Source organism: Takifugu flavidus, chromosome 6, assembly GCF_003711565.1.
Source record: "Takifugu flavidus isolate HTHZ2018 chromosome 6, ASM371156v2, whole genome shotgun sequence".
Taxonomy (NCBI): Eukaryota; Metazoa; Chordata; class Actinopteri; order Tetraodontiformes; family Tetraodontidae; genus Takifugu; species Takifugu flavidus.
The window spans coordinates 9,662,938-9,690,099 of NC_079525.1; the positions used below are offsets into that span (position 1 = coordinate 9,662,938).

The 27,162-nt window shown below is 41.8% G+C and overlaps 2 protein-coding genes and 1 long non-coding RNA gene across 13 annotated transcripts in view; 1 reads left to right on the forward strand and 2 right to left on the reverse strand.

Moving 5' to 3' along the window:
- si:dkey-117m1.4 (uncharacterized) overlaps window positions 1-24,757 on the reverse strand; it is a 56,438-nt gene extending 31,681 nt beyond the window's left edge. The window contains exon 1 of the mRNA XM_057035352.1: window positions 24,754-24,757. The gene's annotated coding sequence lies outside the window, so the exon portion shown is untranslated. The remainder of the gene's footprint in view (window positions 1-24,753) is intronic.
- Window positions 188-24,323, reverse strand: rbm47 (RNA binding motif protein 47). Of its 10 annotated transcripts, none has more exons than XM_057035370.1 (8): window positions 24,083-24,323; window positions 23,383-23,609; window positions 6,853-7,711; window positions 6,430-6,757; window positions 5,749-5,772; window positions 5,103-5,309; window positions 3,273-3,463; window positions 188-3,126 (listed from the first exon to the last, which is right to left on the reverse strand). In XM_057035370.1, exons 3-8 carry the CDS (start codon window positions 7,678-7,680, stop codon window positions 2,875-2,877), a joined length of 1,830 nt encoding a protein of 609 aa, XP_056891350.1. In that variant the 5' UTR covers window positions 7,681-7,711; window positions 23,383-23,609; window positions 24,083-24,323; the 3' UTR covers window positions 188-2,874. The 10 variants fall into 10 exon arrangements, with proteins under 10 accessions (XP_056891350.1, XP_056891344.1, XP_056891354.1 ...); XM_057035364.1 differs by having other exon boundaries at window positions 5,103-5,312; window positions 24,083-24,320; XM_057035374.1 differs by lacking the exon at window positions 5,103-5,309.
- Window positions 12,943-15,660, forward strand: LOC130527158 (uncharacterized). Of its 2 annotated transcripts, XR_008950945.1 has the most exons (4): window positions 13,144-13,312; window positions 13,409-13,567; window positions 14,100-14,219; window positions 15,147-15,660. It is a non-coding gene; the product is annotated as an uncharacterized LOC130527158 (long non-coding RNA). The 2 variants fall into 2 exon arrangements; XR_008950944.1 differs by lacking the exons at window positions 13,144-13,312; window positions 13,409-13,567 and adding an exon at window positions 12,943-13,084.
- Window positions 24,758-27,162: the final 2,405 nt, after the last annotated feature.

The window sequence follows — 27,162 nt, forward strand, 5'->3', positions numbered from 1 at the left end:
CTGATAAGGAAGATATATTGAACAGCCTGTTTCTAAAGTTTAGAACCACCACAGACAGCTTCATGAAACAATGTCCAAAGCGTTGTCTCACCACCATTATTCATACATTCTGAGTTCCAGTCACATTTCTGCAATTAGTAAAATCTTACATCTTTAATAACAGACAGAAATGAGCCACATCATTACCTCATTTTTGAAAATGCTTTATTTAACTACTTTGTCACTATAAATAAAATAGGACCAAACAAGCTTCTTTTTGTTTTAAACAGATAGAAAAAGATCTTTGCAGGTCTACAAAGTAATAGTTAAGGGCACATCTTGGTAATAAGGCACACACTAGAAAGAGTTCTAAAGGTAAAAGCTACTGTATGTTAGACTAGGCATGTTTAGCTCCATCACACTGACACAATCACAGGAGAACCTCATCCTGCTGCTTCTGAAGTGTGGGTAAAATGCAGGCAACAGAACAGAAGCAGGTGTTTTAAGTGGGAGACAGAAGAGTTACATTTGCATCCACATTCAGTTGTCAGCCTAATCTCAAAGGCATATTTGTAATGCAACTTAGAGAAATGTGTCTCACTTTAAAACAAAGGAAGCTCAAAAGGTTCTGGGTTCTGCTTTGTTATGGCTGATAAAATGTAGCTGAATGTGAAGGTCTTTGTGCTCCCTCTCATAACACCAAAGTCCACTTAAATTAGCAAAAGCAATACACTAGAAAAAACTAACCTTGAATTTTTAAAAATCATTGGACACTTTGGCAAAAAAAAAAAACGCACACACAAAAACTAAAAACTACATTTGTTACTCTGACTTGTATCCCTATAGATATTGTAAATAAAGAAAAGCAACATGTTTTAGAATATATTACGCTTTTTTTCTTACTTCATACACAAAACATGTCATGCATATATTAAATATATCCTGACATATTGTTACCATAAAGAACTTAATAAAAGCAGATGTAGACATTGGAGTGTTATGTGGTATTTTGCTAAAGTTATTTTGTTTCTTGGACCATATGATTCACTATATAATGTCAAAATCTAAAAAAAAAACATAGAATGAATGGAATAAACTATAAAAGTCAGACCTAATAGTGGTTTGGATATGCAAACCATAATTCAAACTCATCTCTGGAGTCTGACTTCATGACCAGTGGCTGAATGTATCTATTGTGTTTTACACGCATGTTGTTGTACGTTCACTGATGCTGTGTTGTATATTTCAGCATGAGGTATCTCTGCAGTTATTCCAACATCACATTTCCTTTCAGCTTACTGCAGAGTTTAGAAAGTGCCCAGCTCTTATGGTCCTTATCTACAGTATATGGCGCTGTCCATTCAGACTTCTAAACTATGCAAATTTAAATATAAATTTATGTTCTGTTTTTGATAGCTCTTTATCCAGACACAATCTTTTGCCTTTCATAAATACATTTTTTAAGTGCACCTCGACTGAGCACAGTGCAGAGGACACAAACCAAGACAGAAGAGACACTGAGAGCAGGGAGACTGCAGGATCATCTCCTCCACCTATACGCTTAAAAAAATGTAATTAAGTGGAAATAAAAATGTTGAAAAAGTCAAGTTTCATCTGTTTGTCCACTGTACTTATCACAGTCAAAACAATGGGTAGCATATACCCTACTCACAAGTAGGCACAGTAGAGTGGCACAGTCTTTAACCAGAAGACCATAGGACTTAGTCTTATATTTCTCTTGTCCTTTTCCTTTTTGTGGGTAGAAACTAAATTAATTAGAAGACCAAACACTTCAGTCCATAAAGAAAGTTAAACATTTCTTTCCATATTTGTTCTCCTTTCAACCCCCCCCCCCCCCCCCCCCCATCATAAAACCCTATAAATGTATATAAATGAGATTAAAAACACAAAGATCCGTTCAGTCTTCGTCCCCATCAGTCAGCAGTTTCTGAGAATGACAAACTCATGGACACATTCCTCCTAGACACTGCCCAACAGGCTTTTACATGAAGCTGCTCATTGTTGGGGGAGAAAAGGTGCCCTTTGGTTTCTTATTATATAGCTTCACCAAAGAACTGGCAACTTGTTTTCAAATCTCAAAGCATCTCCACAATGAAGCAAAAGCACTAATTACAGACAAATGAGCCTCACAAATAAACCTTCATTTAAAATGTCCATGAAGCACAAGTAAAAGGCGATAAACCAAAAAAGTACCATACAGGAATGTAGCATAACCTCTAACCAACCTGGATGGATGGCACCATACAATGCACATTCGTTAGAAACAGCCTACAGGTAGGAAAAATATAACATGATAAATGAAAACAACAGTCATCCTAAAACCAGTCCTCAGCTGGAACATTTTGTGTCAGTAGTTGCTGTTGCACTGTCCTGCTTTTGTGTTTTATGTTGGATGTGGTGATAAACCCCTTTTCCTGTGTCAGTGAGCAAATACCACCCGGAAAAAGAAAACTACACACAACTAAAAACGTATATTATCTTCATAAATAATAAAAAGTACCTTCAGTGTTTTTGGAGCAACAAGATGGCAAAAAAGAGGGAGATGGAAACAAAAAACAGTGACTGCAGAGAGCAATGCTTGTTTTGTTGTTGGTTTGTTGTTTCTTTTGTGTTTTAATGAATAAGATTTATCATAATGCTAATATTAATAAAGCCTAGCAGGCAGTTGCTAGGCTCTATGGTATACCCTGGGTGGGGCTGTCGGGTGGGTGTTCAATATTGCTGTATCATTTCATCGTCTGTCTTCAACACCTCATCCCATAATCACATCCCATCATCACAGTCCTCAGAGCTTTTACATGTTTGTCTCCTTAGAGGGATGCCTGTGTGATAGGAAAGAAGGAATGGCATCGTTTAGTTTCCTTACAGACACGATCAATATGTCTGGTAGACATCGTGGATAGGCAGCTGGAAGGCGGTTGTTGGGAAGGCTTGTGGGACGGTGTAGGTGGAGTATCCTCCATACGCTGCAGCTGCAACCGCTGCGTTCTTCTGCAGAGCTGCCAGAGCTGCAGAGTTGGCAGCGTAGTTTGCAATTGGGATGTAACCCGCTCCATACAGGCCCCCAGCTGTTGGAATACGCTGTACATTATGGGCCATTGCATAGACGGGGGTGATAGGACGGCCCTGGGGACAGTGAGAAACAGAGAGTGAGAGAGAGCCATAAAGCCGTACAGTATGTTACGAGCTACTAAGAAATGTGGATGAATTCAGCCCATGGTTGAAGAGTGAGGATGTCTGAAATGTAGACAGAACAATACCAGACTGCACACCTGGAAGGGTGGAGGAGTGGAGACAGCAGGAAGGACTGTGGCAGCAGCAGGAGTGTTGGTGTGCTCAGGGTGTTGCATGGCCAGAGGATTGATAAGGTGCTCCACTGTGTGCACCTTCCCTTCCTCCATCAGCTTGGCTGCAGGTGGTGCACTGAACACTGGGTACTGAGCGCCCAGAGCCGACAGAGCCACTGCACATAGACAGAGAGCAGAGTGAGAGCTGGGATAATAGAAGAGCCACAGCAGAGAGAGCAGCCAGGATGAGGACAGAGAAGAGAGGCACACCCATAGGGAACACACACACACACACACACACACACACACACACGTACACACACACACACACACGCATGCGCACACACACGCACAAACTCTACAACTAAAGGGTATCTATGAAAGGACTGATGGAGTCTGAAACAATGACTCATTATTAAGAAATAAGAAAATAGTTGAAGAAGACAGGTTAGACAGGAAAAGGAAATATTCTACAAGGTGTGGGAGTTTGCTGTGGATTATAACTCTCAATTGAGGGCTAACCTCAATGTCTCAATATGCAGAGAGGGGTGGAGGGAGGGTGGGAGGAGGGAAAAGAGAGGGAGAGAGGGAGATAGAGAAGGAGAAAGAGGTGGAGGGAGAGAGAGAGAGAAAGAGAGGGGGTAGTGAGAGAGAGGGAGCAAAGAAAGGGAGAGGATGGGGAGGGAGAGCATGTTTGTCATTGTTTCAGATGGACAAAAATCTTTGCAATAAATGGGTGACTTAAATATATGATAGCAAAACAAGAAGCAGTTTTCTAATGTTACATGTTTCTAAAAACTCTAGCGATAAGTCTAGCACCCTTTATGTCTAAGTATAATTAGGATTCAAGAATAATACCAGTATGTCAACCCTGTTTCAGGAATGAATTATTTTCTCTCTGGAGAAAAATCCCGATTTCAGACATTATTATTATTATTATTATTATTATTATTATTATTATTATTATTATTATTATTATTATTATTATTAACAAGCCATCATTATAGAAATGACTTCAGCTCCCAACAATGATGCTTGAGCATCGTCGGCCTCAGATTAGTGCAGTAGGAAAATATTACTGTTCATCATGTGCTCAGACGTCAACCTGTGTGAAAGGATCCACTTACAGTAATCCAGAATTCACACAAACCAGCGGTGGAGTGGTGGAAATGAGAACCCTACGGTGTGGGCCCAATGGTGTACACTGGTATTATCCTTTGATTCGATCGGACACGTAAGAAGGAGGAGGAGGTGGTGTTTAGTTTGGAGGATTAGTTTTGCATTTCAACTCTACATTCTTCACTAAACCTGTTTTCATGTTCATAAAGATCAAAACATTCTAATGAGTCGGATCAGTAATAAAAAAATTGTCGAGTTGAATGCACATGTGGAAACAGAACATCCCAGTAAAACTATGGCTGGTTCAGATGGACAACTGCACTGCATAAAAACACAGCTTTCATTTTCTCTAAAAATAACGACGTAATATTGAAATCAGTGATCTGTGATAGTCCAATAGAAATTCAGGCACTTGTGTGATGTTGATACAGTGCCATTGTCATCTGAACATGTGGGACAACAAGTATCAAGTGAATAAAAGAAAGATGTGAAAATGAGGACAGCCGATACTTTCTGGTCATCACAAAATGATCTTTTCGCCATGAAATACATAAAAGGTCAAAGTGTACATGACCATCCAGCAACAGCCACCATTGAAAGGTTTCTGAGTGACAGGAAAGGAACTTCAAAGGAAGAGTTGGACTTGAACAGAGGCATTTGAGGAGGGGGACAGTTTAGATGATCTGGCTCACTGACTTGTGCCAGGCTTGATGCCAACAGGGTTGACAGAGGCAGCAAGCTCCAAACTGGGCATCAGCTCATGGGGTTTTTCAGGCTGTTTGGTCTTGCCGTCATGGTAGCGGCTGTAGATGCCACGACCAGCAGAGTAACCCCCCAGGTAAGACCCCCGTGGTCCAGGGGTACGATTACCTGCGATGGGGCGACCTCGACCTCGCACAGTACCTGCTTAAGATACAATTACAATAATATGATGACAGAGGTCGTGTTTATTTCTTGGTCAGCAGGGGTCTAAAACTAAAATGTCCATATAAGCTACGACATGAATCTAGAACCTCTGAATATATCAAGAAAATTCATGGAGCGTAAATTTAGGGGAACATGATTTTTCTGCATCATCTTGTTCTTTTTATTCCAGTTCAGTCTCAAGATAGTTTACTTTATTCTGACTGCTTTTCAGGTCTATATATATATCTAGACTCTGGTAATGAAAATGGTGTTGTGAGGTCAGTTTTCCTTCCATCTCTAATGTAAACCTTCATGAAATGGAAGGTGACAGCGCAGCAAGAGAAGGGCAGTGTTAGAGAATGAATAGTTTGTCATATGCCAGGAAAGCTCATTGTTCATTGGAGGAATGAGTAGGAGCAAGGGTGTGAGAGATTACCATGGTTCTGTATCATTTGGGATCCTTTGGAAAGAAAACCAAAACACAATGATTGTCGAAAGTCAAGTAAATTTTCCTCCTACCACCCAACAAAAACATATATAATCACACATGGCAACGGGCTTTGCATTCATTGTTCCATCACCTTTGTGTACTTTAACCGTTTAACAGGCTGATTGATGCTATTCTCGCAAAGGTCATTTAGGTTTTGTTTTTTATAAATCTTAAGGAAATTTTTAATGATCAAATCATCATTATCTTAGTCATCATGGCCACTTAAAGAATTTTGTTTTTTGGCCATTGTTCCTACAGTAGCATGTCTTTAACACATTCAATGACTTTGTGCATGCTTTTAAAAAAAACAGGGATGAAATTGTTTTACAGGATCAGTCAGTGCATTTACACACAACACCAGTCAGGTTAACACTAAAGATAGATGAGACCACCAGCATACTTGGGTGGCCAAAAACCTTCAATATGCATATTAGATTTTATTACATTTTTCAGACATGCTTGAGTAGCTATGCATTTGTCTGGTTTTCGAATTGAAATTTAAATATTGACTATTTCAGTTAGACATATACAAGTGCTTTGATTCATGTTAGCTGAATTAATAAAGAAACGTGTATGTGCACTGACTGCTTATGTATTGGCAATAAAGAAGACATAAGCCATTCTAACCTTTGATGAAGTATTCCCTGTTGGGTCCAATTAGAGTGTTGTAGGGATAACCATAGTAGGCCAATGTATATGGATCACACTGGTAAACATAATTTTGTTGAGTAGCTTCTGGAGTGGCGGGGGCCCCCTTGGAGGCCTTTTGGCGTGAGTACTGCTCTTTATCCACCGGCTTGGCGAGCGTCACCTCTATGCAGGAGCCTTCAACCTCGGTGCCATTGAGGTGGTTCATTGCCAGGACTGCATCGTCTCTAGAGTTAAAGTGGACGAAAGCGTAGTCTCGGATTTTCTTCACCCGCTCAACACATCCAGGATTCCACTGGCTAAACACCTGGTTTGGGGGAGGGTTAAAATTATATTCAGACAAATAAAGTATAATAGATTAAAAAGTACAAGACAATAATAAAACTACTAAACCCCTCTGACCTTTCTGATTGTCTCTTCGCTGGTTTCCATCATAAGATTCCTTACATAGAGGATCTTCACTGTCTCCATAACATCCTCATCCACGTCAATCTCTGGCTCGGCCCAGTCCACCGCAATCTGATGGCCCCAGAGCTGGATGCGTCCAGGCATCAGCTTCCTGCGAGCCATCGCTGCTGCGCGGTGGGACTCGTACTCTACAAATGCAAAACCTCGGTTCTTCATCTTATCTGCCGCACTGGCGTAGACTATCACATCTATTACCCCTTCAGTCACCTTAGAGACCTCCTCCAGGATCTCCTCACGTTTCTTGGTTTTGGGGATGCCCCCAATGAAAAGGCGGCAGTTGTCCACAGAGGAGCAGACTCCCAGCAGTCGCCCAGGGCGCACCTCATAATTGTTGAGCTCACGAACAGCCCGTTTAGCCTCGTGTTTTTCGGTGTACATCACAAAGGCATACCCTCTGTTCTTCCCATCAAAGTCCATCATAAGCCGCATCTCATAGATTCGTCCAACAGATTCAAACACTGGGACCAGCTCATCCTCATAAACGTCCCTTGGGATCTTGCCCACGAATATCTCACATCCCCGTGGTGGAGATGGGCCATTCCATCCGGGAGGGGGGCCATATTTGCGCTGACCATTCTCCTGAACCATACCATAGCCAGTGCGTTCCATTAACGCCACCAGCGCAGCCTCATTGGGGGTACCCACGACACCTTCTGGAATGCTGACCTGTCCGTGAAAGGAATGGTGGGAGGCACTGGAGGCTTTGGAGGGGGCAGTGTTGTGGCTCATTGCAGAGGAGGGAGTGGGATCTTCTGCTGTCATTCTGACAAAAACATCCAATCAGATCTGTGACCTGAGATGGGAAAGAGAACTTTAATAAATGATGCCAAAGATAATGGTTAATATAATATCAGGAGGACAAAAACACACAATCACAGCTGCCAATTAAACAATAGTTATTAATCAACCACTCAACAGATTGATCTGGGTAAAACAGTGGAACTTTATGTCTAAATCCTCTGGGACCTTTTCTATCTGCACTTTTATGCTCTTGTTTTGAGGAGATTTAAGAGTTCTTATTACCCTCTGACCCCAATCAACAAGACTAAGAGCTGTAAACTGAAAATTTCAACTCAAAGTTCATCCAGTATGACTAGGTCACATGCTCTTAGTGTGTGTGTGTCTGTGTGTGTGCGTACATGTGCGTGCGTGCGTGCGTGCGCTTTTGCATCTTTCAGTTCACATCAAGAGCTGTTGTCCTATAAAAAGAACATGGAACAGCCAGAAATCGGCTTCCTGAGCATAAACCTCTTACACTGTTATTTTCCAACACTGCTGGCATTCAGAAGGGGAAATTCTACAGCAACTTAAATCCCAGAATCTCCACACTGTGCTGGTGCTGCATTCAGTTCCAAGTCAACCTGTCACAGCAGACTACACAGCCCATCATCACGTCAGTGATTAAAGGAAGGAAAAAACAATGTGGAGCTGGACATTGATTGAGACACTGTAACTGGCTTTCAGCTGCACCCTCAAATGCTGTTAACAAGTAGCAGTTGGTTGCTGCATGTCACCTCTTATGAATATATATGTTTCTTGTCCCTCCCTCTGTTCCTTCTAGTGTGTAAAGTGCTAACATAAGGCCATCTCTTATCAGCCTTATCTTGGCCGGCTGAGGACAGAGAGAGGACAACATTCACTATGGGAGTTCTGCTTGCTGATAAAAAAAAAAGAAGCTGTGAAAATGTGACTGGAATTGTTTTAGGCCGTGTGTTTTTTTAAAGGTTATTTTGATTGGGTCAAAAATGTGATGTGTTCAGCCTCAGACAGGGGTGACCTACTTCCTGCTTTTGATCACTGAAAGATATTCTCAACTTCCCCAGTGCTGACCACTGTTGCACTGCCTGTTTTTCTCACTGAAGAGTCAAAGACATCGACAACAGTGTAAAACAATGAATCTACTCTATCAGGAGAGAACCTTCTTTAAAAGTATATATGTTGGCCCAGTCAGCAAAAGAGGTTGACAATCCAAAAAAGGAAACATGGACAAAGAAAGAATATAGGTTTTTATCCTGTTTGTTAAGTGTTGGTGTACGTGTGTAAGAGAGACACACAGAGAGAAACAGAACAAGAAAACTGAGGCAGTTACAGGTAGATGATTAACCACAGCAGACACAAATCACTGCTTTAACTCAGAGGGTGTAAAGATGACACCTTAAAATCTGACTCAGGAAAGATGAGAACTTCTAAAGAACTTCTCTTTGGTGTTTTTCTTCTTTATTGTAACAAAAAAAACTTTTTTTTAAGCCAGGTTCATCTGCTGTACAGGTTCTGAGCTCTGCTGCTGCATCTGAAGGCAGGAAGTAAATGATTTTATTGGCTAAGAAGCTGAGGCGAAGTCTTCTGACTGCAGCTGTGGAGGTTAGCCATTAGGTTGTGTTTATGATTGATAGAGGCACCTGATTTCCCTCAATTGTTTTATAGGTATACAAGAAAAGCATTTAGGGCATCCACACTGATTAACTACAGTGAGCAAATTCCACTTTGTTTCCCTTCAAATCATTAATAGAAGCTACTAAAAGGAAGAACCCTGACCCGACTTTAAAACAAGGCTCGTATCATGTGTTCATGGTATTCAGAAGTTTATAATCCAGTGGACCTCTCTGGGGCTCCTAATTTATTGCAGATTAGGGAGCAAAGAATGCTCGAAAGTGTGTTTAGCAGTAAGGAACAATGCACCTCTTAGTTTGTGGCTCGATCCTGAGTGACACTGATCCAGCCTTCTAAACAGTCCCATGGATGCCGCCATCTTAGCTGTGTGCACATTCAGGTGAACACGTGGAGGAGATTGAGTCAGTGCATCTGACTAGTTGCCCCTGAACAACACCAGAGAGCATTCACTCTAATTCTGCTGCTTTAACACACAACACACAGCCGGTCTGCACCACTCAATCAGAAGAATCAATCAGGTCCTTAACTGAGATAGATTGTTGTGGTAAATTATTAAGACTCTGAGGATTCTAAGAAACTGAGAAAAGGAAGCAAAACTGAAGCAAAGCAGGAACTGTGAGAAGGACTTAAGAGCAGATGGGATGTTGGTGGAAAAGAGAAGAGGAAGGAGAAGCAGAGAGTGAGCAGATGGGAGGATAGCTACCCTGTTACTCCACACTGCTCCGCTGCCTGGCTGCCTGCTCTGGGAGTGTTAGTCCACCTCCCTGAGAGACAGGTACAGCAGGGTACTAAACACAAGGGCCAGCCTCCTCTACACACCCAAACACACACACACATGCACACACTTGGAAGAAAAACTACTTCCTAGTTTTTCTTCCAAGTCAGAGCAGATGAGGGCGGAGCGACAGGCAGAACCTGTTGGCGAGACTTGTGAAATACAAATCGAGTTCAAGATAAGCTTTTTATGTTAAACTGTTGATTTTCTTCTGTGTAATTTCTATTTGATTCCATCTGAGAAACACAGAGAGGTCATGTCTTTCTTAAACCAAATTTAAAACCTCAAATGAATAATAAAGCAGTGAAACTGAGAAAACGTTTCATACACAGGTCTAAAATACTTTCCCTTAAAGTTGTTTAAACCACCCTGACATAATATAAACTGTTATCTATTCATTGTTTCTTTCAATATGATAGTCATGCAGCCATTCAGCACAGCCCAACATCAGTCACTGTGTCCTGATGTTATTTGATTGTAGCCATTTTCCAAAGGTCTTCCCTCCTTTTCTAAATGGAGGTGACGTTCGTTGCAGAGGATACATACGTGGCCCAGAAAATGTGCAAGTGTTACAGTGTTTTTCTGCTGAGAGCGGCACATAGTGAAGACAAACTGACAGGAACTGGCCGGCGAATGCTTCCTCATGCTGCTGGCTTTGTATGATTTAGAAACTCACAACTGGGAGTTACCGCGACTGATTGTCACGTCAGCAAGTCAAACTGTCACTGTGTGTGTGTGTGTGTGTGTGTTGTGTGTGTGGTGTGTGTGTGTGTGTGTGTGTGTGCGTGCGCGTGTGTGTGTGTGTGTGTGTGTGTGTGTGTGTGGTGTGTGTGTGTGGGCGGGCGGGCATGTGTGTGTGCTTTTTTTCTGTACATAACAACGGTGAACATGTTCCTGACCAAGCTTAACTTGAGCAAACAGCACACACCTTCCTGGGCAGTCAAGAGAGCAGATAAAGAGACGACAGAGAGAAAAAAAAACAGCCAAATGAGGAAATGTCTCCTGCTTACGGAGATCAAGTCTAAAAGCTCCCACCAGTGGTCTGAATAAAACACTCTAAACAGGAAAAGAAGGGGTGAAGGAAAGATGAGTGGTCAGCAGCGAGCCGCAGTTTCATCTGAAACCCCTCAGTTGTGACTGGGAGAACAAAATTAAGACTACTTAGCATAAAAACTGAGACTGATGAGTAGAAACAAAAACCCACAACATTCAATGAACACGTGATTGTGACAACAGGGAGCACGAGAAGAAACGCAAAAAGCTTCTCCAAGCTGACAACTCTGATGCAAATAAGCAAAGTGGTGGTAAAAGCTCAAGCAGAAGGATGGCAGCCGAGTAGAAGATCCTGAAAAAACAGTCATAGCTTCCAGGAGTTCAGCAGAAACGGTGACAATTGGTGACAATTAGCAAAAATAAATTGTAGAGCTGGGCATAAGAACCCCCCGCGCCCCCATCCCCCCCGCTTGTGTTTCTGTCAGATTGTTAAGGATGTGTGCAGATCAGGTCTTTCCTCTGAACTCATGAGGCCAGTCAAAGATTAACTCAGTCATCAGCAGTGGCCAATGAGTACTCAGGACAGCTCTCAGTGGGGTCAGACGTTCCAGAGATTGCACAGGAACACATCAGCCACTCAGGTTGGTGGGTAACTGTTCAACATAAATCAATGAAACACAACGGGAACACTTTCAGCTTCTCGCCTGTAATCATTGCAAAGTTTTCAGAAATCATTTCCACAGGACACAAACATGATGGCACTAATGCCAGCTAACACAGCTTAGCCTCTTGTTAGTCAGTAAACATCCCTAAATGGAGTACTCTATTCACATTAAAGCATATTTTGGTGATAAAAACCTTATGTCAAAAAAGGCACGTTGTTTAAATAAATGATAAATCATTAGCTTGTTGGAGGAGCATGCTGGGAGGAGGTGGGTACATCAAATCTTGCACTCTCTGTTCCTGAGAAAATATCAAATTATTCCTACATTGGTCCTCTAACACACACACACACACACACACACACACACACACACACACACACACCACACACACACACACACACACACACAATGGAATTTGTGACATAGACAAAACCTTGAAGCAGGAATTAAGTCAGCAATAAAGCAGTGCTGGTAATCACTATCTCAGTTGGAGACTTAAGTAAATCAGTAGCGTGTCACAAGACTGAAATCCTGCTGTTAATGTTTGTGGAGTCATATAACCTGTGAGGTTGCAACACACTTTTTAAAAATTTTCCTGAAATCACAACCAGAAACTTAAAAATACTCAAGACTGCAAAAAAATTGCTTTTTTTGTTGTCTTTTTAAAAATGTTGACTCTACATAAATGATCAAAAGTGAACAAGAATGTGTGATTTATGTCAATTTACAGTATGAATGCTAATTCAACTATATGGCCTAATTTAGCCACCCACTCTAATGAGCTTTATGGTGAGATTTAAATAAAATGATTATTCACTAAGATCTCACTCAATTGCTCACAGCTTGTTGAACAAGCTGGGTTCACCCAGACTCAATGTAATATCTGACACAAACTTTAGTCTTTCATTATTTTGGATTTCCTTTTTCATATCAGCAACCAGCGTCTCTTTCCATATTTATTTACTGCCACACAATGTTTTGAAATGATCTAAATGTCATTTTTATACATTCGTTGTTTTTTTTTTAAAGTTTCCTTTTATTTCTCACTTTTCCTCCTCCCATCTGTGTACCTGTCACCCACATTCCTCTAGTTCACTTGAGCTCAAAGAAGAGGAGGGGGAGGAGAAACAAGGAAGGTGTGGAGAAGAGGGCAAGGAAGAAATGTGGAAAAGAGTAGGGAGAAAGAGGGTGAGTGTATGGGAGGTGGCCCTGCAGGAAAAAGCCTGATAAAGAAGCGTGAGCAAGGCTAACGAGTAGAGAGGAGGGGACCGTTAGACCTCCCTGGAAGCTGGACAGCCTTAAAGTCAGACAGGGTGGAAGAATTTCAGGTCAGGCAGGCTGGGTAAGCAACTTCCTGGAGTTCATGCCATCTCTGAAACTGGATGATTCCAGTTCATTTAACTCAGGAACCCCCACTGCTTTGGGACTGAAACATTTGACTACTTAAAACACAACCGTGACAACAAACAGACAAGCCTGCATCAGCTCGTATGATGCCATCAGTAAAAGACATGAAGTATCCTCCATAATCTTGGTGGTGACACAGCAACAAGGTCAGCTGCGGATAAATGTAAGAGATCTGTATCAGACGGCGACCCCATCATTACTTATCATCTGCTTTAGCTTTAGCTTTACCCTGTAGCTGAAAGGCTCTTTTCTTCCTTAGGCAAACACATTCCTGAGGCTGATCAGCCAGCCTGTTAAAGGCCCTTGTGGACATTTGTTTAAGACTGGCATTGACAGTGTCACACACTCCTAGTGCAAGGCTGTTAGAGGACCTCTGTGTGTATAAGAAGAAATCAGCATGATTTAAGACTGGAGGCAGGTGATGCATCACCTTTGCATATAATCTTATTTCTTTTCAGAATCCCTTAAACCCTCAGACGCTATTACACAAGCTTTAAAGGAGCTAACCTTCACACACAATTTTGAAAGCAAACAACAGCCCTCCCTGTCCACAAATAAAGTTAAGACTTTTACAATGGAAAATCTCAAGATATGGGCCGATACTGATACTGGGCTGTTATCAGTATGTGTTTCTGTATGAAGCCATACCTTCAATTTCTCATCCAAAATAAAGTCTCTCTTAAATGGTTTTTCCACTTTGTTGAATTGAAATAAAATTGAAAAGAAATCACACACACACACCCCCACCCATACACACATGCACACACACACACAACACACACACACACACACACACACACACACACACACAGTGTGAAAGATCCTGGTGTCATGCCACTGCACTGGTTTCACTGGTTTCTTTGTCAGCCATCTCTATCTTCATTCCAACCACCGACTGGTTTAAGTGCCTTTGTTTGTCTGTTTCCAATCATTCTGGTTCTGATAAACAGAAGGTGAACTGAAAATGACGCAGCGTTCCACCAGGCCAAACTCTTTCCACCAGAATGACTGCCAAGCTTGTTGACGGAGACATTCATGCAAACAAGAGCGAAGGTCATCTCTTATGAAAGGTAATCTTGAAAGATTAAAATATCAAAAATATAAAACAAAGGACAACAGGACACGCAAGGAACACTGAGGCACCTTGAAAAAGGGACAAAAAGAGACACACTGACATGAAGACTGTACCTGTATCCCACACTGTGGAGGCTACTGATGAGCACACCCAGAAGACCCAGCTGTCTTTGAAAACCTGAACACGGTCACACTTTTTTAAAACTTGCTCTCTTTACATCCATTCACTTTCTTTGGTGTTGACTGTCCGTACCTGCCTACGTCTGGATGTTTAAGCGTGGAGGTAAGCAAAGGTGGTTTAGTGTTTACTTATTCTCAAAGGCCAGGAGAGAGGTGGGGCCACAGGTAACCCCCACCTTTCTTTCTCTCTCTCTTCAAGTTTCTCTCTCTCTCTGCTGGCTGATAAGGAATAAGACAAAAGGAAGGTAAAGGGTAAAGGCTGCAACTGCCAGTGATCAGATAAAAGCCATGAGCAAGAGTTTGAGCTTGCTAAATGTATTTCAAGAAGGCAACAAGATTTAGTTTCACTGCTGTTGTCCTGCTGATTCTAACTAGCTAGAGAGTTGGTCTGTTGTCAAATGCTCAGCAGCTGTTCTCACCTATTCTAACATGCATCTAGACTGATCTGTTCACAGGTTGAAACACTTTTGTTAGGACAGTTTCGTCTGAACATCTGTTTGTCTCTGTGATCACATCTGACTTCCACACTCTGTATGTAAATTGATGCATTAACACATAATTTCTCAGCATTAAATGGCCATTACATATCACTCATTACCATCAGTTGCTCCTTTCTACAGCTGATAGTTGTTGCAATATTTTAGTCCAGATCAAATAGGGGAACAACTGTTGAACATCCCACAGTTCGGCTAAATCTATCATTGACAAATTAAAGGAGGATGCTTGTTTAAATGTGCCTACAGGTGGCTGAGGGTGAGGGCAAGAAGAAGACCAGAAGCCACAGAAATGACAACTCTGAAGGAGTTAAAAGCTCTAGCTGCTTCGATGTTCTTCAGAGCTGTCAAGAGAAAGAAACTCTCAGCTGGAATTCAAGGTCAAGGTCAATTGGAAGAAGGTTCCTTGGTTTGAGGTGACAGAAACATCAAACCAGATAATATGTTTGGTGAACATAAAACACTGCAGCATCACCACAAACACTCCATCTCTAGCGTGAAGCATGGTGGCAGCGGCAGCGTCCTGCTCTGGAGATGCTTCTCAGCAGCGAAAACCATATCCAAAGCCGGACTGATCACGTTTGATCCTCCAGCACTCTGACATGGCGGGACACAGTGAGGTTCCAGTCTGGCTGGGACACTTCTACACAGAGCCACCACTCATAATTATCAAAAATATAGAATCACAGAGCTTTCATCAACTGACATTCCTTTGGAAAAAAAACTGAAAATAAATTTTTATTGGAAATTCTATTAAAAAAAAGTTTTCTGAAGTTATTATTGGAGATGAGAGTTGATGCAATAAAAAAAAATGCTAATTACATGCAACTATATATAGGAATAAACGGGTTTTTTTTAGGGTGGCTAAAACCGTAAGTTAAAGGATAGGGAATTACTTAATGGTGCATGATAATTGAATTGTTTTAGTAGATAAAAACAGAGTCATTCCACTCATATTTCCCAGAAACAGGAATCATAGAGAAGAGGAAGGATGTCATGGTGACAATATGGTGTAAATGTATATATGCTTAAACAGCCCTGAACAACAAAGTGACTCTGCAGCTTTATCACACAGAATGCTGTGTGTGTGTGTGTGGTGTGTGTGGTGTGTGTGTGTGTGTGTGTGTGTGTGTGTGTGTGTGTGTGTGTGTGTGTGTGTGTGTTGTGTGTGTGTGTGTGTGTGAGTGTGTGTGTGCGTGTGTAATTATAGAAGTGACACATTAACCAGTGACTCTGTTAATGAAGGACGCGTAATCCCGCACACGTACCGAGATACAGGCAGGCCAAAGTTTACAGGGCGTTATGATGTCGTTTAAAGCCATAAAACAGGTTGGACGAGCGCGTGATTCAAAGATCATGATGACTTTTATCACAAGAACCCCTCCTCCCCCACTCCTCCCTCTCTCTCTTTTTCTCTCTCTTTCTCTCTCTGTCTTGCTCACACTCACACACATGCAAATTAATGTTAAAAGTATGTTATTATGTAGATTCAAAATATTTGAAAGCTGATTAAATCAATAACATTATCCAACATGAGTAAGATCAGCAATCAGTGGGGAAAAGAATGAAGTGAAGGGAAAATGGACCTACATGACCTAAAATGATAAAACATTACAAAGAAACTGGACCGAGACAACAACAAAAGTGGTGTGAGAGGTGTGAATGACATAATCTAAAATCAGTTTCCACCACATACAAAGGTCATAAAAACAATAAGAAGAACAAATGTGGTGTGTTCTGATCCAAACCCACCCATAGAGGATCCTACCTGTGTATTAAAGTTCTCCATAATGGGGGTGAGCAACGGAGAAACAGACAGAAAGGAACTGGCACAACTGGTCTGATATGAATCTGTATGAAAACAGCTTGACAATGGTCAAATAGTACACACACACACACACACGCACGCACGCACACACACACACACACACACACAGTAGGTTCATCTTTGGTTGATAAGCAGAATAAGGAAATACATTTATGCTTGAACATGCACATGGGCTGTTGTCCTAATGTAGTGTAAAGGACATGTCTCCCTGTCCTGACCTGTGAAGACATCTTAGAACCATCTGCAGTTCTGTCTGTTCTGGTGAAAATGAGGCCTAATAGAGGAAATAACACATCAGTGACACAATTAAACAAGAGTTTAGTTAAATAATCAATTAAACAGCAAAATATTCCTAGCTACTCATAGGATATACTGTTTATTTTCTGTGTTGCTCACACATTTGTACCCTTATGATAATAAGGTAAGATAATTAACTACTGATAGCGAACTAATGATAATGAACTTCCTTTTAGACCACAGGAGCACATCTGCATCCACGTCACTACCAGCACTTTTTTCACTTGCTCATGTGAATCACACCATTCACTTTACAGCAAATCAATAACAAAGTTCAGACTTTAACCTAAATGTGGGTAGTTTTCACATTAATCAACATTGCTGTTTCAAAAAGATGAATTTACGTTTTACGTTGACTTATTTGCCCAAACTGTGGCTCACAAGATGATCCCAGGATTCACCAAGCATGAGGACAACAGCTACACTTTCCCATCCTGAGGGAAATCATTTATTCCTGATTATCACATATCATAAACCCTTCAACCATAAACTGTGGGAGTACAGGTGTGTCTGTGAAGGCACAGGTGTATAAATAGGTATATGATATAAAGAGCTCTTTGTTGCTGCTAAGGAAAACCAATGTCTGCTGCTAATGTGTGTTTTAATGCTCCTTCAGCGGGTGAAGTCACATCCTGAAACAAATGACTAGTTCAACTCAGTGTCAGCAGATAAAGGGACACACACACACACACACACACACACACACACACACACTTCATGTGTCATGTGACTGACCACTGACCAATAAGAGCACAGCAGCATTGACTGTTGGCGTGGCGACCAACCAAGGTCAAAGGAAAGAGACGGAGGGTGGAGAGGGAGATAGATGTAATTATGTGACATCTAGATCATATTTATTTCCCGCTTGTGCTTGTAATATATAAAATATCTTTGATCTCTGACTTGTTCCAGAGCTTAAATTCAGATAAGTCACTGTCTCAGTCTGTCCACACACCAGATGAACACATGCCTCAAAGTCACAAAAGAACTCATAATAACGACATATAATTACAGAGTTTTGCACCCTTAAATATGATGGCTGCAAAAAACCTTTGAATGGAATGTAAATTGTGCAAGCCAAAGATCAAAGAGAGATAAGCTGGAAATGACACAAAGTAGAACTTTTGAGCAATAAGATAAAAGCCATCTTTACTGAAACACACACTGAACTGTGTGTGTGTGTGTGTGTGTGTGTGTGTGTGTGTGTGTGTGTGTGTGTGGTGTGTGTGTGTGTGTGTGTGTGTGTGTGTGTGTGTTTAAATACAGTTTGGGTGATTGGATTTTATTGGTAATATCCATAATTCCCTTCACTGTATAGATTCCCACACACACACACTTTGCCTCTTAGCCTACTAAGAAGACAAACAGCCCATTGTCTGTAGCAAGTATGCAGAAAGAGAAAATGCACACAGATACTCAGTGATAAAAGACACACTCACATCTTAGCGAAGATTTAAATGCAGATATTTAGATTATGGACAAACAGTAATGAGTTGGAATGCTCATTAAAATGATCCTGAAATTATTCCAATCTAATCCTTATTATCATTATCACAGATGTGAATAAAAATAGAGTTGGCCGGGTGTTCTGTACACCAATAATAACCTAAACAACTAGCATAAAATCATAAAAATCTGAATATGAAATTATATAAAAGACAATTAAACAATAATACACAACCTAGGAAGCTGTCACATGTGTCAGTGAGCACGCTTGAGAGCGGCAAAGCTCCCCTGTCCCTTGGTTTTCAGATTGATCCACCAACGACAGTGACCCTGACCCAGTGTACAGTTTGAGCAATTCAGAGAGATAGGGTAGAACCAAACCATTAAGGTAATACACATCTGAAACATATTGGGAGCCATTCAGAGATGCCAGTATGGAGCTGATGTGCTCTTTCTGTCACTTTACAGTATAGAGTTACAGGTATGCTGACTGTGTTCTAGACACCAGCAAGCAAAATCGCACATTAAACATATTTAACCCTATCTGTCGTCCACAGTGTGGAGCTGAGCACAGAAAATCCCAGGTTAGTCATTTTACTTATCCTCAAATGCCAATAGTACATGGGTTTAAATGTTTGTTTTAACTGATGGTGAAGGGGCTCCTGTGTTATTTGTGTTGAAATATGCAACACAAATAATGATATGATGATCAACCCATCATTCTGACAAGTGTCACCAACATCTAGTGCATAGATTTGGGAGACATCTACAAAAATGGAGTATGTGAGGACATTTAAAACATCAAAATAAATAAATCCCAAATATCCGTGTGAAAGGGAACCAGGGCAACATTAGTCCAAGAAGGAGAATGTTTTACATGGACAATTATTTCCATCAGAACAGAAAGTGACATCAGCAAAAACTGGGGATGTGGGGGTTATATTTGCTGTGGTGAAGGCCACTTTATCTACCAGAACTGGAGAAAGCCTCACAGGTCAGGGTAAACATCTGAATGTCTGAAAAGGACACCGTGTTTAAGACAGCTCGTTGCAGCAATAATGCTATCATTTATGTGTGAAACAAGAAGGAATTTTCCAAAATAAATGCCATCACCTGAAAGGGTTGGAAAAGCCATTGTGAAATGGAGCATAATAAGAGCATTAGTGTCCATGCAGGTTGAAGGACAGTGGGGAGAAGAAGGGGGGTTGAGTAAAAGAAAGCGGGGGCGGGGGGGTGAAGGGTTCAACAGTGTCACCACACAGGGGGTGGGGGAACAGGTTACACACAGGTCAGAGGTTGAACAGTGGAGAGGAGGAGGAGGAGAAGGAAGATTGTTGTTCCAGCCTTCACAGTTAGTGGATGTCACCTGTTTACACACTCACAAAGTATTGCTGGTGGAAAGTTCTCAAAACATAGACACTTGCACAACGTCTTGATGAGCTGCCATTACAAATGCTTCATGTTCCTTTTATGCCAGCTTTATGTTGGCTGTCGCGCCTAACTCGCCTTCTTTAGGTACAATCGTGCATAAACAGGTTAAAACTGCACTAGTCTTTCTTTAAGCTGCACATACCGACAATATTTTCAGCTCCAACTGAGTGAATGGATGTTTTAAAATGGTACAAACATTTAATCATTTATCTTAATTTTAATGTCAATGTTGTATAAAATGCCTATAACGTATATAACAGTAGTAGTAGTAGAAGTTTATTTTTTTTAAAATTGTGAACTCACAATTATAAGTTGATTTTCCAACTTAGTTCAATGATGGAAGTAAAATTGATAATTAGTGTTAGTTATTTAAAAAGTGCTAATGTTTGTTTTTAACAAAGAAAAACCTTCTATTGTGTGAGAATGATGGGGAGCAAATATTATTTTGGGCAGATTTTCATACTGGGAAATGTAGGAAAAGGCTCCTCTGAAAGAGAAAAGATTAATTATAAGTTATTGTCACACAAAGACTTCAGAAGGCGGAAGTCACATCGGTCAACAGGGTCACTAAAGTACTTTGTTTCCTGGTTCTTGCCTCAGATTTTCACTTGATACATGACGCGACCTTCTCATCAGGTTTGCTTTCATCACATGTCCCAAACTTAAGGGTTCAACTTTCCTCCAGACTGGAAATGGTTGGCTCACCTGGTGCCATCAGCAACTGTTTGTCACTATATTTAACTTTGCATATTACCTGATTCAGCGGTCCACCCCTGGCCCCCTCGTGTGTGTGTGTGTGTGTGTGTGTGTGTGTGTGTGTGTGTGTGTGTGTGTGTGTGTGTGTGTGGGAGGGGGAGTGCAAGGGGAAGAATGTGGGCATTGTGCTTTCTAGATATGTGGATGTGTGTGTGAGAGAGAGAGAGAGAGAGACAGAGAGGGAGAGAGAGAGAGAGGGGCGAACTGATCAGATCTTGTTACAGGTGTTTCATAAACAACAAAAAGTGCCCCCCCCCCCCCCCCCCCCCCCCCCCCCCCCCAACCTCCATTTCCACCCCCTCTCTACACAGCTTTAGATTTTTGAGTCCATATTGATGGATTAGGCTTATGGCTTTACACACAAACACACACACACGCACTCATTCCCTGCTTCCCCAATTTTATCACGAGACCATCATGTGACCGTCATGTGATTGGACCATATATTCTGTGTGTTTTCTCTTTGCTGAGCAACATTTTGCCCACTGACAATAAAAGGGATCCTTCCCTCCACTTCCTGTCGCCCTTCACTTGTCTAATAGTGTCTCACTGAAACTAGAATGGACCCAAACATGATACCATGAAGGTCGCGCTAAGACAAAAAGTTTGATATAAATTCCTTTCTTAGACAGCCCTTTGTTCGGTTGTGTTGTTGGTGATGTGACACCATTAGTCCAGTATCAGTTAGAAGCAGATTTCTTCTGGAACATTCTTAAACAACTGCTGAGGCCTTCTTTGGACACAAAAGAACACACTAATTTCTATTTTTGGATATGTTTTTTCATGAAAACAATCGCTTCATCAGGTCTGACCAGCAATTCAACACACACACCTTTCACACACCTCCCATTTGCTGTAACATTTATGGTATTCACCAGGAAGTCCTTCTTCCAGTGTCACTCTGCTCCTCCATGAGTAGCCCCAGAAGTGGTTTAAGTGTAAATGAAACTTAGTAATGACAGCTTGAGAGAAAATCAATTTTGATCTGATGGGCCAAGTATTGAGACAGCTGCTGTTTATCAGACAAACAGACATCCGTCAAACACACACATAGCCAAGTGTACGTTTGTACAACAACAGGGCAGCCAAGGCTAACCAGGGCCCTGCTCAACCAGTTCACTGAACCACAGAGCAAGATGGCAAGAACGCTCTCTCTCCCTCACACACACACATACGCACACACCCTGTACACATAAACATCAAGTTGGTGTCCTGTAACCTTGCAGTGAAGGTTACAGCAGTCAGCTGGGAGAGCACGAACACTGGACCAGCTGAAGAAATGTCCCCACAGATACCCACTGAGTGTGTGTGTGTGTGGTGTGTGTGTGTGGTGTGTGTGTGTGTGTGTGTGTGTGTGTGTGGGAGGGGGAGTGCAAGGGGAAGAATGTGGGCATTGTGCTTTCTAGATATGTGGATGTGTGTGTGAGAGAGAGAGAGAGAGAGAGACAGAGAGGGAGAGAGAGAGAGAGGGGCGAACTGATCAGATCTTGTTACAGGTGTTTCATAAACAACAAAAAGTGCCCCCCCCCCCAACCTCCATTTCCACCCCCTCTCTACACAGCTTTAGATTTTTGAGTCCATATTGATGGATTAGGCTTATGGCTTTACACACAAACACACACACACGCACTCATTCCCTGCTTCCCCAATTTTATCACGAGACCATCATGTGACCGTCATGTGATTGGACCATATATTCTGTGTGTTTTCTCTTTGCTGAGCAACATTTTGCCCACTGACAATAAAAGGGATCCTTCCCTCCACTTCCTGTCGCCCTTCACTTGTCTAATAGTGTCTCACTGAAACTAGAATGGACCCAAACATGATACCATGAAGGTCGCGCTAAGACAAAAAGTTTGATATAAATTCCTTTCTTAGACAGCCCTTTGTTCGGTTGTGTTGTTGGTGATGTGACACCATTAGTCCAGTATCAGTTAGAAGCAGATTTCTTCTGGAACATTCTTAAACAACTGCTGAGGCCTTCTTTGGACACAAAAGAACACACTAATTTCTATTTTTGGATATGTTTTTTCATGAAAACAATCGCTTCATCAGGTCTGACCAGCAATTCAACACACACACCTTTCACACACCTCCCATTTGCTGTAACATTTATGGTATTCACCAGGAAGTCCTTCTTCCAGTGTCACTCTGCTCCTCCATGAGTAGCCCCAGAAGTGGTTTAAGTGTAAATGAAACTTAGTAATGACAGCTTGAGAGAAAATCAATTTTGATCTGATGGGCCAAGTATTGAGACAGCTGCTGTTTATCAGACAAACAGACATCCGTCAAACACCACATAGCCAAGTGTACGTTTGTACAACAACAGGGCAGCCAAGGCTAACCAGGGCCCTGCTCAACCAGTTCACTGAACCACAGAGCAAGATGGCAAGAACACCTCTCTCTCCCTCACACACACACATACGCACACACCCTGTACACATAAACATCAAGTTGGTGTCCTGTAACCTTGCAGTGAAGGTTACAGCAGTCAGCTGGGAGAGCACGAACACTGGACCAGCTGAAGAAATGTCCCCACAGATACCCACTGAGTGTGTGTGTGTGTGTGTGTGTGTGTGTGTGTGTGTGTGTTGTGTGTGTGTTGTGTGTGTGTGTGTGTGTGTGTGTGTGTGTGTATCCAGGCAAGAAAACATAATTGACCACAGACTAACAGCAGAACTGAACCAATTGAAGGCAGATGAGGCAAAAAGAAAGTTCTGGTCCCACCTGTAGGATGTCAAGACGTGGACGTGAAGCGTTGCTGTCTTCTTCTTCTGTTCAAAAGCAACAATCCAGCTCGTCAGTGTCTCATCTTCCCTTCCTCTTCCTCTCCTCCTTTGTGCTGTCTGTCAGGTTCTCTCTGGCCTTTTGTTTGCTGTCAAGCCACCTCCTGTCTTCAGTGACAGGTCCCCCAAACACTCAGAAGAGATCTCAGGCACGTTGAACAACACACACTGAGAGAGAGAGAGAAAGAGAGAGAGAGAGATTCAGAGTTTCTCTTCTTCTTTTTGTGCTTTTTTGGATTCTGACTCAGATCCTCTCTGTTTGTCCTCTGTTCAGTCACGTCTTGATGTGTAGACGAAACAGTAGGATACAGAAAAGACAGCAGGAGAGAAAGAGAGAGGGAGGAGGAGAGAGAGAGTCTGGAAGTGGATGAGAGAGAGGGAGCGCTGAAGGTGGTAGAGTTGAAGGAGAGATCTAGATGAAGAAGGGGGAGTCGGGGGGGAGATGGTGGGAGGAATGGCAGTGGTAATTAGTAAGTCTGTACCTGACTCTCACTGACATAAGCCCCACATTCCTCAGAAGTAGGAGGAGGATGGGGGAGAGGAAAGAAAGGGAAATATTCTGAACACACATGAGTACAGCAGTCATCCACAAGAACACCGTCTCCACCCAAAAACAAACAACCAGAACACAAAAGTCTTACTACAATCCATCGTTGGCTAAGTCACTCCGATCAAGGTTGCACAAAGATGACACCACAACTGGCTGTGTCCAACCTAAAGCCTCCAAATACTTCCTCATGAGTCTTCCCAGCCTTCCATCTCGCTCACTCTTCCCTCTCTCTCCCCTGTCTCTCTTTCCACCTTTCAGTCTGTCTCCCTCCCATTCGAGCTGTGTATGGTGTACACAACGCCTTCTCCTGAAACTCACCAAACCAGAATGTAACTACCCAGATCCCCAACACACCTCCCTCTCCTCTCTATCATTCTGGAATGGAAACGCTATCCCTCTGCGGCCCTAGCCTGGGTGTGTGTATGTGTGTGTGTTAGCAAGCAGCTCCTAGACCTGAATCATTCTGACCACAGCACTCTGAAGGCTCGTCCTGCACACCTATGCTTCAAATCCTCAAAGCCAATATGCTTATTAGACACACACGAACATGCATGCAGGTCCATTCACAAAATACACACACCGCTGACGTCACAATGACACGCTGTCTTTATGTTGTAGTGTTCACCCCTGTTGACGTAGGTAGATCCTGCTGTAATGACAACGTTCTGTAATAACACCTCGCTGTTTAACTGTCAGCATGGGAGTGAAACTGGGGAAATGTGAAACACCAAACGTGGAGTTTCTCACCGTGGTGGGGCAGGTCTCTGCTCCGAAATCACTTGTTGCTCTCTCCTTGTACACTAATCCTTTGCATTTCTTTTCCTCCACACCCACTATTTGTTCATTTCCTGTATTTTAACTTGTTTGATCAAGTCCATAGATGACACGTTTTAACACTCTGGACCTCCCTTTGTGTGTGTGTGTGTGTGTGTGTGTGTGTGTGTGTGTGTGTGTGTGTGTGTGTGTGTGGTGTGTGTGTGCGTGCGTGTGTGTGTGTGTTTGTCCACCAGAATTCCCTCCTTCTTCCTGGTGAGGTGTGCAAGTCTTTCTGAGAGAGCGAGTGCTGACTGAATAGAACAATTACTAACTGATAGAATGAGGGTTTCTATTTAGAATACACGCACACACACATGAACACACACACATACACACACACACACGCACACACAATTTCAGATAAAGTTCCCATCCCAAACAAACACCCAGTAGGAGGCTTTTGGCTGGTTTGTGTGTCCTGAGTAAGTAAGATTGATTCAGACTTGCTCACACAGAGAAATGATGTTTCATCACTGCAGCTGAACTGGGAGGAGGCTCAGCCTGCTGGACATGTTGCTCAATCCAGTTCACTTTGATGCCTTTTTTTTTGTTGTTGTTTTTGCAGCTTTTTCAAATAGAAAATGTGTCACAGTGATTCAACATCAAGGCTGCACATTCATCAAATGAGAGACGAGATTTAAGAAACTTTCTACCAGCCATAATTTGAATTGTGTTATAATTGTAAGGACGGATTCAATCACAGTTAAAATACCAAAACACAAAAAAAAAACTTGTTAGTGGTATATTTTAATTAGAAGTGTGTGAAGTGTGTGAAACTGCACCCAAAATTAGTTTGAAAGAACATGCGCGCAAACTCCAACTGAGATATTTTCATCAAACTTTTATCTATATGAGAGGAACTATAAGAGTGCTACCAGGGAATCTGTTTTTCTCTTTTTTTACTCCACTGATCACCTGCTCATCTGCTGACTGGACCTTTATCACAGATGTGAGAGCAGGTTGAGCCTCTGTCGTTCCAAAAGTCAGCACATTTCTTCACAGCTAAAAAAAAGGCAGCAGTAAATAATTTGTAGTTTGAGTATTTTAAAACATCTTTAAATGTTAAGAGTTTGGATATGCTGACCACATTTTAGCTGCAGTTCTGTGCAGTAAAGAAATCAGCCTTTTCAGAAATGTGAGCAAAAGCAAATTGTAGCCACAACGATGGACCTCAGGTCCTGCCCTGTTTCACAAAAGGACTCGAGAGTGTTTGTCCCTACAAACACATGGATCAAACTAGTTTATCCGGACGCCTCAAGCGAGCAGCATCACTCAAGTTATTGCTCATACGCTCTGCAAAGAAGAACAAAAATGATGAAAATGATAAATATTGGTCGTGAAAAATGACAATGTGATTCATATAACAACATAACTGCTGTATACGCAGTGAGAAAGACAAATGCATGCTACACATATATTAAAATAAATGGTAATATGGTAATATTTGTCTTCGTAGAAGCCATATTTCAACTGACCCTGCATTTGGCACGGTTTGTGTGTTTGTATTGTAGTTTCTAATAAGATCTTGATGAGTGAGTAAATGTGTAACTTCTTCCACAACAATAAATTCACTATGTGGTCAAAAGCATACAGACATTTGTCTTTTAAGAAGGAAAAATAATTTGCACTGGAATAAAGTCAAGATGTTATTGCTTGTGTAATAATGCCCAGTTGCTTTAGACTAACTACAGATTGGCAGTAGAAAACAGGTGAGGTCCCAGATGTTTCTACACACAGCTTTGTTTTTAAGGTTTGATTCTCTAGATACATTCAAGAAAAAGACAAAGGACCCCCTTCTTTTACTGTACAGCAACTTCCTGTAAAGATTAGACCTTTATTGAGAAAATTCCAGGTCGGCTTATGACTGTCTCCAACTGGGCTGATTATTGAATGCACACAAACACGCGCACACACTCGTTGTGAGGCGACATTGATGACGTGTGTTGGATGGGATAATCTCTCCAGCTGTACTCTAACACCCGCAGAGCACTGAACCTCAAATGGCCTCCAAAACAGCTGAGTTTTCCCCTTTCTCCCAAATTTTCTGCTTTTGTCGTGGGATTTTTAAAAAAAAAAAAATATAATGGCAACTTTCTGGCTCATGCCAGCTGAGATCAGCGTGCCTGTTTTCTCTGATATGGAACAGTCAATTCTGTGTTTCTTCAATTTCATCTACTTCAGAAGGTGATGGCGATGGTGTCTTTGAACAAACGTTTCTGTCAACCGCCTGCTGAAATGTCTCCCTCTTTTGGTCTGAGACAGACATTACAAGAATTTAACGGTATCAGACATTTTAGTTAATAAAAGAAATTAAATTCCTATTTCAAATAACCTTTCTCAAAATGCTGGAAAGTG

Bases quoted from the DNA above. Each gene is read 5' to 3' on its own strand.
- rbm47 (XM_057035364.1), bottom strand. From the start codon at position 7,680: ATGACAGCAGAAGATCCCACTCCCTCCTCTGCAATGAGCCACAACACT. The intron at 5,773-6,429 runs GTTAGAATGGCT...TTCTTTCCAAAG, and splicing joins CAGGGAATACTTCATCAAAG to GATCCCAAATGATACAGAAC. The intron at 3,127-3,272 runs GTGTGCAGTCTG...CACTGTCCCCAG, and splicing joins CCACTCCTCCACCCTTCCAG to GGCCGTCCTATCACCCCCGT.